Raw genomic sequence first — 14,728 nt, forward strand, 5'->3', positions numbered from 1 at the left:
CTTAATTTGAGTACTTCTGAGTGCATGTTTTTAATTGGTAATCTCAGAGAATGTATTCAGTATACAACCTGAAATTCTTACTCTTCGCAGGCATCCACAAAAACAGGAGAAACCCAAAGAATGAATGACAAAAAAAATGTTAGAACCCCAAAGCCTCCGCTCCTCACTCCCATGCACAGGCCTCAGCAGAACATCAACCCTCCCCCTCTTCCTCCCCCACATATTTCAGCAGGAAGCATCAGCAGCCACCACCCACTGAGCAAACAACGGCTAAGCCCCTAAAGAGAGACCATGATCTGTCATCCAGCAAGACCGATTCACCTGACAATTCAACATGCCACAGGTTGTCTCTCACTAACAAGGGACAAACTATATAATTTAGACCCTCTAATTATTCTTTAAATGTTTAGATTTATTTTATTTTAAGTATTGTAAACCCAATTATGTGGAAATAAATGCCAACATCATGATTGCTGGCACAGGATATTGCGGCTTGTTCAATCTACAATCATTTTGGATGACCCCATACTAAATGCCATATCTACAAGTTTCCTTTATGCTGTCCATAGAGTATTGGATAGCAAAGTTTGCAGACGATAGGGAGATGGGCAGAGGGGCAGATAGTTCTGAGGAAGTAGAAAGGCTACAGAAGGACTTAGCCAGATTAGGAGAATGGACAAAGAAGTGGCAGATGGAATACAGTCAGGAAGTGTATGGTCGAATATTTTTGGTAGAAGAAATAAAAGGGTAGACTATTTCCTAAATGGAGAGAAAATTCAAGATCTGAGGTGCAAAGGGAGTTGGGAGTCCTTGGACAGGATTCCCTAAAGGTTAATTTGCGGGTTGAGTCTGTGGTGAGAAAGGCAAATGTGTTAGCATGCATTTCAAGAGGACTAGAACATTAAAGCGAGGATGTAATGTTGAGGGTTTATAGAGCACCAGAGAGGCCTCACTTGGAGTATTGTGAGCTGTTTTGGGCCTCTTAGCAAGGATGTGCTGAAACTGAATGAGGTTCACAAAAATAATTCCAGGATTGAACAGCTTGTCATAGGAGGAGCATTTGATAGCACTGGGCCAGTATTAACTGGAATTCAGAAGAATGAGGGGTGACCTAATTGAAGCCTATCAAATGTTGAAAGGCCTTGATGGAGTGGATGGGAAGAGGATGTTTCCTATGGTGGGGGAGTCTAAGACCAGAGGACACAGCCTCAGAATAGAGGGACATCCATTTGCAATGGAGATGAGGAGGATCTCTAGCAGGAGGATCTCTAGCAGGAGAATCTATAGAATTTGTTGCCATATGTGGCTGTGGAGGCCAAATCTTTATGTATATTTAAGGTAGAAGTTGATAGATTCTTGATTGGTCAGGGATAAGGGATACAGGGAGAAGGCAGGAGATTGAGGCTGAGAGGAAAATTGGATCAGCCATGATGAAACGGCAGAGCAGACTCAATGGGCCAAATGGCCTAATTCTTCTCCTATATTTTATGCCCTTAAGTCAAGCAAGACAGTGTCTGAAAGCAGCCACCCTAGCCAGGAATGGGATAGGACCCAAATGAGCTGAGCACTTTCAGTGGATGGGTCAGTGATTAAAAGAACAGACCAGGAGGGGTTCCTTGGAGGCATTCAAATAAAGGCCACCCCAAATCCTCCTGTAGATTGATCAAAGGGGCTGGGAAACTAGTCAGATTATTCTGATAATCTATGTTATGGCATGAAGTGTAAATTGTTGCCTGTGATCTGATACAGGTACCCCTCCCCACAAAGTAGCTACGGATAATGACTACTGAGTTTCAGCTATCAGAGCATAAAGGTGCCTAGATAAGGATTGAACTGCAATGGACCAGTAGGGAAGGAGGCAACAAGCACACAGATGACAAAGCTACATTTTAAAGACTGATTGAAATTGAGAAGACAGAAGCATCGAAGAAGAGCATCTGATCAAATTTCTGGAATGTTTTATTACCATTCCTGCTCAGTCTAGTAGATCGCCAATTATGGAGGACAAATAGTGCAGATAGATGTCAGTACACAGGGGCATGATAGGTTATCAACAGTGTTCTTGCAGTGGAAGCGAAGTTGGATTGCATATGCGTGTGTTCATCAGTAGACTACAGAGAACAGCTTGTTCTTGCCAACAACACCCATGCACCATCAATTTACAGGATTTATCATTCAGGGACTTGGGGGATATATATATATATATTTTTTTTTAATTTTTTTTTTGTTGTTTGTGTGACTGAATAACTTTTGCTGCCCCATTTAATTAGATCCTCCTTGAAGTTTGGCCTTCCTAGGATAGATTTTTGTCCAGGGTATGTTAGGGAGTATTCTGGAGTGATGCAAATAAAACAGATATTAAGTCAAGCCAGTTTTCAGTTCTTAATGCAAACTGTAAATTGCAAGCAGTAAATTGAAGTGAAAAGCACACCTTTGGAAATAAACAATGTTGTCTCTAAGAGATAATGGATTAGCAAAGTGGTGATGATGAGACCTTTGTATCAGCCAAATGTTAAAACAATGGAATTGTGTAAATTGGCCAGCATCTCTCCAGGATTTGAGTAATGGGTTTAAGTAATTTGTACCATTTTAAACAAGTCCAAGGAATTAGCAACCGGACTGATACTATCACTTACCAATAGTTGATGTCTGGCTGTCTGTCACAGGCTTTTAGAATATTTGTGTTAATTATAATTTCTCCCAGTCAAGGCATTTCAACCTTCAGAGGCATCTTATCAATTGCAATGTGCTTCCACTGTAAATATGTACCTCAAAGAAACATTTGTCAACTCAAAGTATTGAAGTAACAATATTGTAACAATTGAATGTGATATTAAAAGTGTGAGGCTCTATGAAGTGTCTCCAAGAAAATGTCTATCATGATGAATAAGTACTTTCATATCTACTCTCCGGTGACTTCAGTCACAGTCACATTAACCACTTTTGAGATATAAAATAGAAAAAGCAGTGTATTTGTTAAATGGTGAGATTGTATAGTAATGTTCCAAGTAACTGAGGTGTACTTGTATGTGTTTATAAGGTCAACATGCAGGACAACAGATGAGCTGCCAAATGGGAATGATTACAGGAGTACAATTGTAAAAGACTTTAATGTAGAGTACTATGGAATCTCATTTTAAAAAATTCAGGTAGTATATGGTGATCTATAGGACTACAAAAGTCTTAAGCACGTACATATAGCTAGGGTGTCTAAGATTTTTGCACAGTACTGAAATTTTATGTATGGCACTATACAGCTACCAAAAAACCAACAAATTTCATGACATGTGAGTGATGATAAACCTAATTCTGTTATGGGTCTCTTTTGTGGACTGAGAGTGGGAAGGGAGAGGGGAGAGAGCAGGAAGCACCAGGGAGACATTCTGTAATAACAAATAAATAAATTATTTGGAAACAAATGATCTTGCCTGGTGTCTCAGGGATGGGTGTATCTGCACTCGCAAGCCCCCCATCCTGGAGCTCCTCCTCTGCCACCTGTCCCACATCCCTCCCACGAAACTCTGCCCTCATTATTCCCAATATCCTTTGCTGCCACCCGATTTACAAAGTTTCTCTCGGCTCCATGTTGACAAGTACAGTACTATGCAAAAGTCTTATGCAGCCTAGCTATATACATGTGCCTGAGACTTTTGCATGGTACTGAATGTACTTTGATAATAAATTAATTCGTAACTTTTAGACAAGCAAGTGTTTCCCATGGAGGAAGTGCTTCAAAAACTTGTGAAGATTGGCCATGATCTTAACGAAAAAGAAAGCAGATTGAAAGGAGCATATATCTACTCCCATTTCTAAATATCTTGTGGAACATGGAACAATGCTCAATTACTCAAGTTTGTGAATCTTCGGATCCTGGAGGGGGAAGGGGAAGTTGGGGAGGAATCAGACTTTAATGTTTCACCAGTTTATAATTCCTATAACTGAGGGGAAAAATGCACTACTAACAAGATGAAGCAATAACTTCAAATCTCCAACTAGAAACGGAATGTGAAATAAAACATAACATGTGCATTTAAAAAGCAATTTTATTCAGCATATTGTCTACATACAGGAAGGGCAGGTAGATGAAATTAGCAGGAGAAACTATTATTCCTCTATAATCCAAATGTGAGTCCGAACTATTTTTTGACAAATTTAGCAAATCAAAATAGAAATAAAGCAAATGAAGTAATAATCATTTGTCCTCAAATACAAACATGTACAAGATTGGCAGAAAGATTAAGGCACCTTCATTTAGTGTTTCCTGTTCAGTTTTTGGCATTTGAGGCAATGTACAAACTATAAACAACAAAAATCAGCTAAGTCATTCTTTTTTTGGTTGTTTAAAAAAAAGTGGTGTTTACAAGTTTTCAAATTCTCCCTTTTCCCATTTGGTCTCAACTAAACAGTTCTTTTTAAAACAAAGATCTCTGCAGTAAGCTTGTGTAAATCCACTATTTTAGTCAGAACAAAATTAGAAAATTGCACATCTTGTATAAACCTTGCTCATAATGCAAGTTAACATTACCTATTGGCAATTTTGGTATAGGCAACTTATAAATAGAACAAAGCAATTTCCCCCCCGCAAAAAAATACTTCGGTTACTGAAGTGTTCTGCTTTCAATGATAAAACGGCTACAGTGTTTGTAACAAATTAGTGTCAAGAACAGAATTTTAGCATTTAAACACCAACAGGATTTGGAGGACAAAAGTGGTCAAAATTTACATTACTCTCAAATTTGCATGTATAATTAAAATGGACATTACAGTTAATCATTTCATTGACATGTTAAGAACCTAGTAACCCGTGCTATGAATGACACTCTTGAAATGACAAAATGGCATCAAAACAGACTGCCATCACTTAGAATAGATGGAAATTTCCAAAATAAAGTCCTGTCATTAATCAAATCTGGTGACTGAAAGGCATTTCCTCTATATTCAAGTCGATTATTAAAACATGCAGGATGATTACTCATTTATGCAATTACACAAAATTCAGCTGCAACAAATTAAACAAAATTGGAATTTTCTGAATTAAAGAGAGAATTTCATTTACCTCCAAAATAAAGTGAAGACAGGATTGTACAATATCAAGACCTTTGGCCCCATTTGGCAGTCATACATTTTAAGATTTATAGAAACTAGCCTTGTTGAAAGCCTTTGCAAAATCTAAAAAAAACAATTGGCACAATACGACTACATCTGGAAATGATCTGAAAACCTCCAGATCCACAGGAAGAAACCAGCATAGCATATGGATTAGTAACAGAATGAAATTCACTGCTTGCTTTCCCCTTAACCCTGCAAACACAATTTTTGAACTTTATCAGGACATTTTCTTACAAAAATTTCTTTGTGCCCAGTAGACAAGACATACAATTGCTGTAGAAAGGATTCAGTGTGCTCAATAGTAAATGTCTGAAATCTATGATTTGTGCTTCTATTCATGTTCAAGTTTATTGAATGCAAAAGTTTACATCTTGCTAAAACATTCCTTCGCATTGGTCCAAACTTGAATTCCCTAAAAACAAAACAAAAATGCATTTTACAGTTACCATATTCAATGTCCTTTTCAAAAAAATAAATATTTCAAGATTTATGCATTTTCTGAAAACTAACATTGATTAGAAAAATGATTATATGTTCAGGCAACAAAGAAAAATAATGGCTGATTTCACTTTAAACCAGGGGTTCCCAACCGTTTTATGCCATGGATCCTTTCCATTAACCAATGTGTCTGGGTAAATTTGAGGGCAGGGCGGAAGTTGGAGGCAAAGTGGATAAAGTCGATGAGCTCTGCATGGGTGCAGGAAGCAGCAACAATGCAGCTGTTGATGTAGCTTATGAAAAGTGTGGGCCGGACACCTATGTAGGCTTGGAACATAGACTGTTCAATGTAGCTGGCTAACAGGCAAGCATGGCTGGGACCCATGCGAGTGTCCACGGCTACACCTTTTGTTTTAATGAAGTGGGAGGAGCCAAAGGAGAAATTACTGAGAGCGAGGACAACTTCCACCTGATGGAGGAGAGTGGTGGTGGTGGTGGTTGGGTCTGGTGTCCGGAAAGAAATGGAGAGCCTTGAGGCCTTCCTGGTGGAGGATGGATGTGTATAGGACTGGACATCCGTACTGAAAATAAGATTAAGGGGGCCAGGGAAATTGAAATCATTGAAAATATCCAGACCATGTAAAGTATCACAATTGTAGGTAGGAAGAGACTGAACAAGGGGGAATAAAACAGAGTAGAGGTATGAATTTAGTGGGGCAGGAACAAACTGAAACACTGGGTCTACCTGGACAAGGAGGTTTGTGAACCTTGTGCAGGAGGTTTAAACGGGAGGTGCGGGTGCAGGAACCATTGGATGAGAGATCCCCAGACCTAACAAAGTCAGTGATACAGACATCCTACCTCTCCCGGAAGTTCCGGGAGTCTCCTGCATATTGATAGGAGCTCCCTGACGCCCACAAATTATATACAATATGGGGGGGGGGGGGGGGGGAGAGAGAGGGGGCGGGAGGAGAGAGACCGCAAATTGATGGTGCTACCTCCCAGAAATGAGTTTTTGCAGGGTGGGATGTCTGGTGATGATGTGGGAGACTATGGCCTGGAGCTCCTTAGTGGGATCCTGTTTGAGGATGAGTCTGAGAGTTGTCACTGGGCCACAGCAAGGTAGAGGTCAGTTCACTAGACTACTACGGCACCCCTTTTATCTGTGGGTTTGATGCTGAGATTAGGATTGATGCAGAGGGAGTGGTGAGCAGAGCGTTCAGAAGGGGTGAGGTTGGAACTGAAAGAGTGTTGAAGTCAAGGTGGTTGATGTCCCGTCAGCAGTTGGCAATGAAAAGGTCCAGAGCAGGCAGAAGACCAGGGTAGGGTGTCCAGGAAGAGTAGGAGGGTTGAAGATGGGAGAAGGGATCATTGGTGCATGGTGGAGAGTCCTTGCCAAAGAAATAGGCACGGAAACTGAGGCGGCTGAAGGAAAGTTTGGCATCATGGCTGGCAAGGGACTTGCAGAAGTGTGGGTGCAGGGTGACAAAGGCCCTTACAGAGGGCAAATGTTCTGCCTCAGAGAGGAAGGTCAGAGGGAATGAAGACACGGCCAGATGAGAGCTGGGATCGGCGGGGGGGGGGGGGGGGGGGAGGTGTTGGTAGTGTCTGAGGGGAAAGGAGGATTGGAGTGTTCAGTGAATGTTGGGTGAGAGGAAAATGGAGACTTCAAGGGCCCAAGAGCTGGCAGTGGGACCTGAGAGAAGCGGGATTGCAGAGTGGCAGTGAGGGAAGGGGAGATGGGGGTTCCAGTGGCAGTGCCTGAAGACCCGGCCTGGAGGCCAAGGCTGAAGTCGAAGTTGCAGGTTGCACAATTGGCACTTTGGAGGTGTCCAAGGTGCTGACTGGATTCACCAGTTGCTGCAGGTATCCCCCCCCCCCACCTGAGAGCTTTTTTTGCAGCCACTTTTCTGATTTGCAAGCACTCTGGATTAAGAACAGTTCACAGGAATGGAACCCTGACATAACCTTGAGAGGACCTGTACTAGTCTCCCCAGTATCCAGGACACCTTCAAATGGCAATGCCTCAAAAAGGTAGCATCCATCATTAAGAAACCCCATCAGCCAGGACACACTCTTTTCTCTTTGCTGTCATAAAGGAGGTGGTACCAAAGCATGAAGAAACACTCTCAGTGTTTCAGGAACAACTTCTTCCTCTCCAGCATCAGATTTCTGGATGGTCAATGAACTCTAATTCCACCACCTCAGTATTTTATTCTTCCTTTTTGCACTACTTACTTTTTATCCTGTATATAGTTATTATAATTTATAGGTCTTAAAATAAATGTATTGCAATGTACTGCTACCCTAAAACAAATTTCACAACATATGCCAGTGATATCAAAACCTGATTGAGAAAGCTCCTTAACAGGTAATGCCACTGTGATGATACTTAACTGTAAGCCTTAAATGTGCTTTAACATTTGTAAATAGTTTAATCTGATTATTTAAATTAACAAGCTAATACATTTACCCCAAACCAATTAAGAGAATTACAATAGCAAAATTATATACTGTATCATCTCAGTTTTTCCCCTATGCAGAAGTGACATTATTTGTTGTTTAACATCATTGGCCTCATACTTTCTTCACCACAGATTGAGGACACCTGGTCTCCACATTTGGAACTGTTGCAGAATTGCAATAGATTCATTAAAGGGAACAAAAGGGGAAATTTACTCTGTAATTCTATTAGGAATAAAGACAAGAATAACCTTCTGATCACTCAAAAGATAGGGTGACTATTTACATCTATACTTCAGTTTTAATCAAAATGATTAGCAGTTACAAATTGTTTTACATTGTAATAAAATTCTTGATTTTTAAAAAAAACTACAAGGGGAGTGAAAGTCTGCAGCATAGTTGATGGTTACATTTAAACTCTGTATTTCTGTTAAATAACCTGTCTCTTCCTTGATTCAATTAAAACAAATATGCATGGTAATCAAAGCACACCATCACTCAAGTTGCCCAAAATGCCACATCTTAAAGTTTATTAATAATTAGTTTCTAAACTGGAACAGAAAACCTGTACTATATAAAATACCTGAACACATTACATGGAAAGATTGAATAGGCTAGGACTTTATTCCTTAGAACATAGAAAACTGGGAGAAGATCTGATAGAGGTATACAAAACTATGAGGGGTATAGATAGGGTAAATGCAAGCAGGGTTTTTCCACTGAGGTTGGGTGGGTCTACAACTACAGGTCATAGGTTAAGGCTGGAAGTTGAGAAGTTTAAGGGGAACACGAGGGGAAACTTCACTCAGAGGCTTGTGAGAGTGTGAAATGAACTGCCAGCGCAAGTGGTGCATGCAAGTTCGATTTCAATGCTTGAGAGAAGTTTGGATAGGTACATGGATGGTAGGGGTATGGAGGGCTATGATCCCGGTGCAGGTCAATGGGAGTAGTCAGTTTAAATGGCTCAGCACAGGCTAGATGGGCTGAAGGGCTTGTTTCTGTGCTGTATATTTCTATGACTACATAAATCTTTGAAGAATAGCAGCAATAAATTGGAAGTGCTGCATTAACTAGCAAACATGCAAATATACAAAGTGGGACAAGATATTACAATTTATTAAAATTGCTTTTCAAAAACTCAAGTCAACTTTTTTGTGTATTCATGACTTAACAGTATTTAGTTACAGCAATCTGATAAGCCTGAACAAATTCAAATTTTCACCAGATCATTTAAACCTAGAACGCACTGTTCTTAATTACTGATTCATTGCAAGATTTTGTGCTTTTTTAAAAAATCAGTCTCTGGCCACCTAGTGAGTTTTCATAAATTGTAAAACTCAATAGCTAGTTTCTAGCTTACTAGGGAATTACTCAAGGGATGGGGTCAAACTACCAAAGATTCATTTTTAAATTAAAAGAGCAAAACTGCACCATCTTCTTCAGCACTGAACAATGGCACTCATAACATACCATCAGACCAAACCAGAATTAAAAATGTTTATTTTTAGAACAATAAAATTACGATTCCATAAGCAAATTAGTTGTGTAGTTTCTATGATGGGCCTTTTGCCTTTCATAGGAGGAAACCACACTGCCTCAATCCAACTCCACCATTTAAAAGAGATCATGGTTGAACTTTAAATTTTAAACTACATTTATATCCACCATGCTTGAGTCTTTAAACAATCCAGATATGCCAGTTCTCTGGTAAATTCCAGCATTCGCAATCCTTTGACTTTAAATATGATAATATCCTTGGGCTGAATGGTTGGCAGCTCAATGGAAATATGCTCCAGTTTAGATTTCTGACACTCAACAACCAATATTATTCTTCAGAATCAAACATTTCCAGTAATCACCTCACTTCACTATAGTCCAGTAAATTCAGGCACATTCCATTCAATTTTTTTTATTATTACTCATTATTACCCATTAACAAACATTTGAAGCCGAAAGAATAAACAATTCGGCAAACACTGCACTGTCTCGAAAAAATAAATAAGCCAGTCTAGTACAACAAGATGTTGCCCAAACTCATGAGCACTCACTATAATCTTGAAGGCACCTTATTAAATTCCTTACGGAAGTCTAGATATACTACATCCACTAGCTCTCCTTTATTAAACTTAGTAATTACATCTTCCATTAGCTTTGTAACATGGATTATGTAATCTGTTAAAGGAGCTCATTGGTTTTCTCTCATTAGTTTGCCTGGTATGTCACATCATATTCGGATTAATTCAAAAACATTAATAGCAACTTACCTTTTTACACATACTTATTTGCATCACTGCATAGCTGATGAGGGCCTCTTTCAAATCCTTGTTCTTCTGTTCCTTAAAACGCTCAATGTCAGCCCAAGCACTTTTCACAAACTCTCTAAGAGTAAAACAAATATCATAAGAACTTTACTGTAAGAGAAAGGTAATTAGTGTTTAAGTAAAAGCTCCTTAAGGGTGTCCAAAGAAACAGGATATCTGATTCATCTCAAATTGCTCATATAGAGCTTTAATCTCTGCAGCAAGAAAAACTTTTATACATTAAAAATAACATTTAAATAAACACCAAGCAAGAAAAATGGCAAATTGTGAACAGAGTCCAACTATATTTCATAAATTAACTCAGGAAGCTGTACAACAAACACATAGTGCTGCAACATTTTGTTTTGTCTCCACTAGAACTACTAATGTAAATTCTTAATTTATGAGAAAAATAGTGTGGGAATGCCAAGGGCCAAATATTGAAATGTAAAGTGAAGAAAGATTTAAAGGAAGTTCCAGGAGTATCTTAATCTGATTGAACTTAAACCCATCTTTGAAACTTCACTCAGTAACAGCCATAGACAAGATCATTACATTAAGACCACTTCCACAAAAACAGATGCTGAAACAAAAGACGTTTTGAAACAAAACACTATTCTTCAGAAAAAAATAAACTGGGAAATTTATAACTATTAGAGATGTGCGAATCTATGACTCACTTATGGGCTCTACAACTCATGTTCTCGATATTTACTACTTATTTAAAATTATTGGGTTTTTTCTGTTTCGCATTTGCAAAGTTTGTTGTCTTTTGCATATTAGTTGCTTGCCATCTTTGTTTTGCGCGCTTTTCCCCCGACTGATTCTATTGTGTTTCATTGTATTTACTGTGAATGACTGCAAGAAAATGAATTGTAGTGTAGTATATCGTGATACACTTTGATAATAAATTTACTCTGAACTACAATGAGGCCAGTCTGAAATGGGAGCATGTTGGGGCCTAGCATTTTTGTGGAAGAACAAATATCATATGCAATGCAAACTGTGTTGTAGAAAAACTAACAAATATACAGAACTGTGCTACAGTTTTAGACATATATACATACACACACTCAGTGGCTATAATTCACCCCCCCTTGGAAGTTTTCATGTGTTTTATAACACTGAATCGCAGTGGATTTAATTTGGCTTTCTTTTTTTTTCCCACACCAATCAACAGAAAAAGACTTTTTTTGTGTCAAAGTGAAAACTGATCTCTACAAAGTGAACAAAGTTAATTACAGATATAAAACACAAAATAATTGATTGCATAAGTATTCACCCCCTTTAATATAACACAACAAATCATCACTGGTGAACCAATTGGTTTTAGAAGTCACATAATTAGTTAAATAGAGATCTCCTGTGTGCAGTCAAGGTGTTTCAATTGATTGTGGTAAAAATACACTTGTATCTGAAAGGTCCAACCGCTGGTGAGTCAATACCCTGGCAAAAAAAGACTCCAAGCAACTCCACGAGAAGGTTATTGAAAAGCACAAGTCAGGACACAAACAAGAGAAAATCTGCAGATGCTGGAAATACAAACACTACACACAAAATGCTGGAGGTACTCAGCAGGCTAAGCAGCATCTAGGAATCCTGCCAAAGGGTATCAGCTCGAAACATCGACTGAACTTTTTTTCCATTGGTACTGCTGGCCTGTTGAGTTCTTCCAGCATTTTGTGTGTGTAGTACAAGTCAGAAGATGGATACAAGAAAGTTTCCAAGTCACTGAATACCCCTTCAAGTACAGTTCAGTCAATCATCAAGAAATGGAAAGAATAAGGCACAGTTGTAAATCTGCCTAGAGCAGGCCGAACTCAAACCCTGACTGACTGTGCAAAAAAAGGACTAGTGAGGAAGGCCACTAAGAGACCGATGGCAACTCTGAAGGATTTACAAGCTTCAGTGGCTGAGATAGGAGAGACTACACATACAATTGTTGCGAAGTGCTTCACCAGTCATAGCTTTACAGGGAAGTGGCAAAGAGAAAGCCACTCTAGAAAAAAACTCACATGAAATCTCGGCTAGAGTTTTCCAGAAGGCATGTGGGAGACTCTTAAGTCAGCTGGAAGAAGGTTCTACGGTCTGAAGAAAGCAATACTGAGCTTTTTGGCCATCAGACTAAACACTATGTTTGGCATAAGCCAAACACCGCACGTCATCAAAAGCAGACCATCCTTACCGTGAAGCATGGTGGTGGCTACATCATGCTGTGGGGATGCTTCACTGCAGCAGGTCCTGGAAGGCTTGTGAAAGTAAAGGGTAAACTGAATGCAGCAAAATACAGGGAAATCCTGGTGGAAAACCTGATGCAGTCTGCAAGAGAACTGCGACTTGGGAGAAGATTTGTTTTCCAGTAAGACAATGACCCCTAGCATAAAGTCAAAGCTACACAGGAATGGCTTAACAACAAAGTTACTGTCCTGGAGTGGCCCAGTCAGAGTCCAGACCACAATGTAATTGAGAATTTGTGGCTGGACTTGAAAAGGGCTGTTCTCTTGTGATCCCCGTGCAATCTGACAGAGTTTGAGCAGTTTTGTAAAGAAGAATGGGGAAAATTGTAGTGTCCAAATGTACAAAGTGGATAGAGATCTATCCACACAGATTCAAGGTTGTAATTGCTGCTAAAGGTGCATCGACTAAATACTGACCTGTAAGGGGTAAGTAATTTTGCAATCGATTATTTTGTGTTTAATAATCATAATAAATTTAGACCAATTTGTAAATACTAAAGAGTCTTTTCTGTTGATCAGTGTCAAAAAAGCCAAATTAAATCCACTGTGGTTCAATGTGTAAAACAATAAAACATGAAAACGTCTGGGGGTGGGGGTTTGGCACTTTTTATATACACACTGTAGCTATGGTTTCCAAGACTTTTTCCGTCGTACTGTAATAATTTATGTATTGCATTGCTGCCACACCAAAAAGACAAATTTCATGATAGATGTGAGTGATGATAAAGCTGATTTTGATACAGGTCTCTATCATAGACAGTCAGAATAGAGCAAGGAGGTGGGAGGGAGTGGGAAGAACCAGAGAGACATTCTGTAATGATCAATAAACCAATTGTTTGGAATCAAATGACCTTGCCTGGATATGTCTGCACCAGCGCCATCCCCTGCCCGACACTCCTTCTCTGCCACCTATCCCATACCCTTCCTGCGGCGCTCCACCCTCATCATTCCCAACATCCTTTGCTCCTGCCAGATTTACAAACTCATTCTCTGCTCCACATTGATAGAAGTCTGAGGCACCCAAGCCATATATACGTGCCTAAGACTTTAACACAGTAACTGCGCAAACACGGAGTGATCAGTATTACCATTCTGCACACCAAAAATTTCAAAGCATGTATGAGCAACTAATTTCTCTATAAAGTGGCAACTTTATCTAATTTATGAACCTTATGCTATCTGTGAATATCCTTAGAAGTTTACTGCAATGCTACAGAAATATTTTAGCTTCAAGTGGGAAAGGTCATGCAACGGTCCATTTCATCAAAACTGTTTACCAGAAGGCATAAGATTCACCCTTAAACATAATCACTTGCAAGGGTTTCCTCCATGCTCTCCTCAAAATTGAACTCATCAAGGAATTGCACGTAACCCCAATTATAAAACTCAACTTTGACAGTATCCATACTTTGATCAAAATTCCTGAATACCATGCTCAGTGCACCAACTTGCATAGGAAATCATTCTAAATTATTTCCATGCCTTAGAGTTCCTTGATTTCATCTATTTACTTACAGCTTTCCTAAAAAGCAGTTTTCAATGTCCTTTCTCCCCTCTGAAGTAGACAAGAAATTCTATAACTAATCCTTTTTCACCTTTGTATATAGTCAATAAGCTCAACCTTGTATTTTGTTTAACCTTCCCCACTCACTATCATCAATTTCTATGTGATTGCAAGGATATATGATTGTTTTTTTTAGTCACAACTTGCCGCTGTAGCACAATGTTGGATGGATAACATAATACAAGTGGGAATTTTCCCTAAATAGTGAAGAGTGAATTTTTATTGGCTTGAAGAAAAAATGTAGTTTTTTTAAAAAAAGAGACAAAATAAGAAAATTGATTCTATTAGTGGTTGACAAAATTGGCAGAGAGCTATAATTGACTTTCAAGTTACACTGCACAACAAAGATTTGCTTCCTGAATACTTTTGGATGTATCTTACGGATTTTGGACTGATCGTGAAAATTACCATGAAGTTTCCTTATCACACACCATTTTTAAAAATTGCATACATTTGTTATTCATATTCAAATACATAATTTCAGTCAGAATAACTGATGCCAAGATTAAAGAAAGCTTTTGTTGCTCTACAAACCAAACAGATCATCAATGGCAGGTTATTCAAAGAACTTCCAGTGCAATGGGAGGAAATTGCATGGAAGGCATTTGAGGATATTG

The 14,728-nt window shown here is 39.0% G+C and overlaps 1 protein-coding gene across 1 annotated transcript in view; it reads right to left on the bottom strand.

Moving 5' to 3' along the window:
• Window positions 1-4,025: 4,025 nt before the first annotated feature.
• snx4 (sorting nexin 4) overlaps window positions 4,026-14,728 on the bottom strand; it is a 72,671-nt gene continuing 61,968 nt past the window's right edge. Inside the window, exons 13-14 of the mRNA XM_073047544.1 lie at window positions 10,275-10,389; window positions 4,026-5,521 (exon numbers count right to left, since the gene is read on the bottom strand). Coding sequence (XP_072903645.1) covers window positions 5,474-5,521; window positions 10,275-10,389 — 163 coding nt within the window. The 3' untranslated portion in view covers window positions 4,026-5,473. The remainder of the gene's footprint in view (window positions 5,522-10,274; window positions 10,390-14,728) is intronic.

The sequence above is a fragment of the Hemitrygon akajei genome, chromosome 5 (assembly GCF_048418815.1).
Source record: "Hemitrygon akajei chromosome 5, sHemAka1.3, whole genome shotgun sequence".
NCBI classification, from domain to species: Eukaryota; Metazoa; Chordata; class Chondrichthyes; order Myliobatiformes; family Dasyatidae; genus Hemitrygon; species Hemitrygon akajei.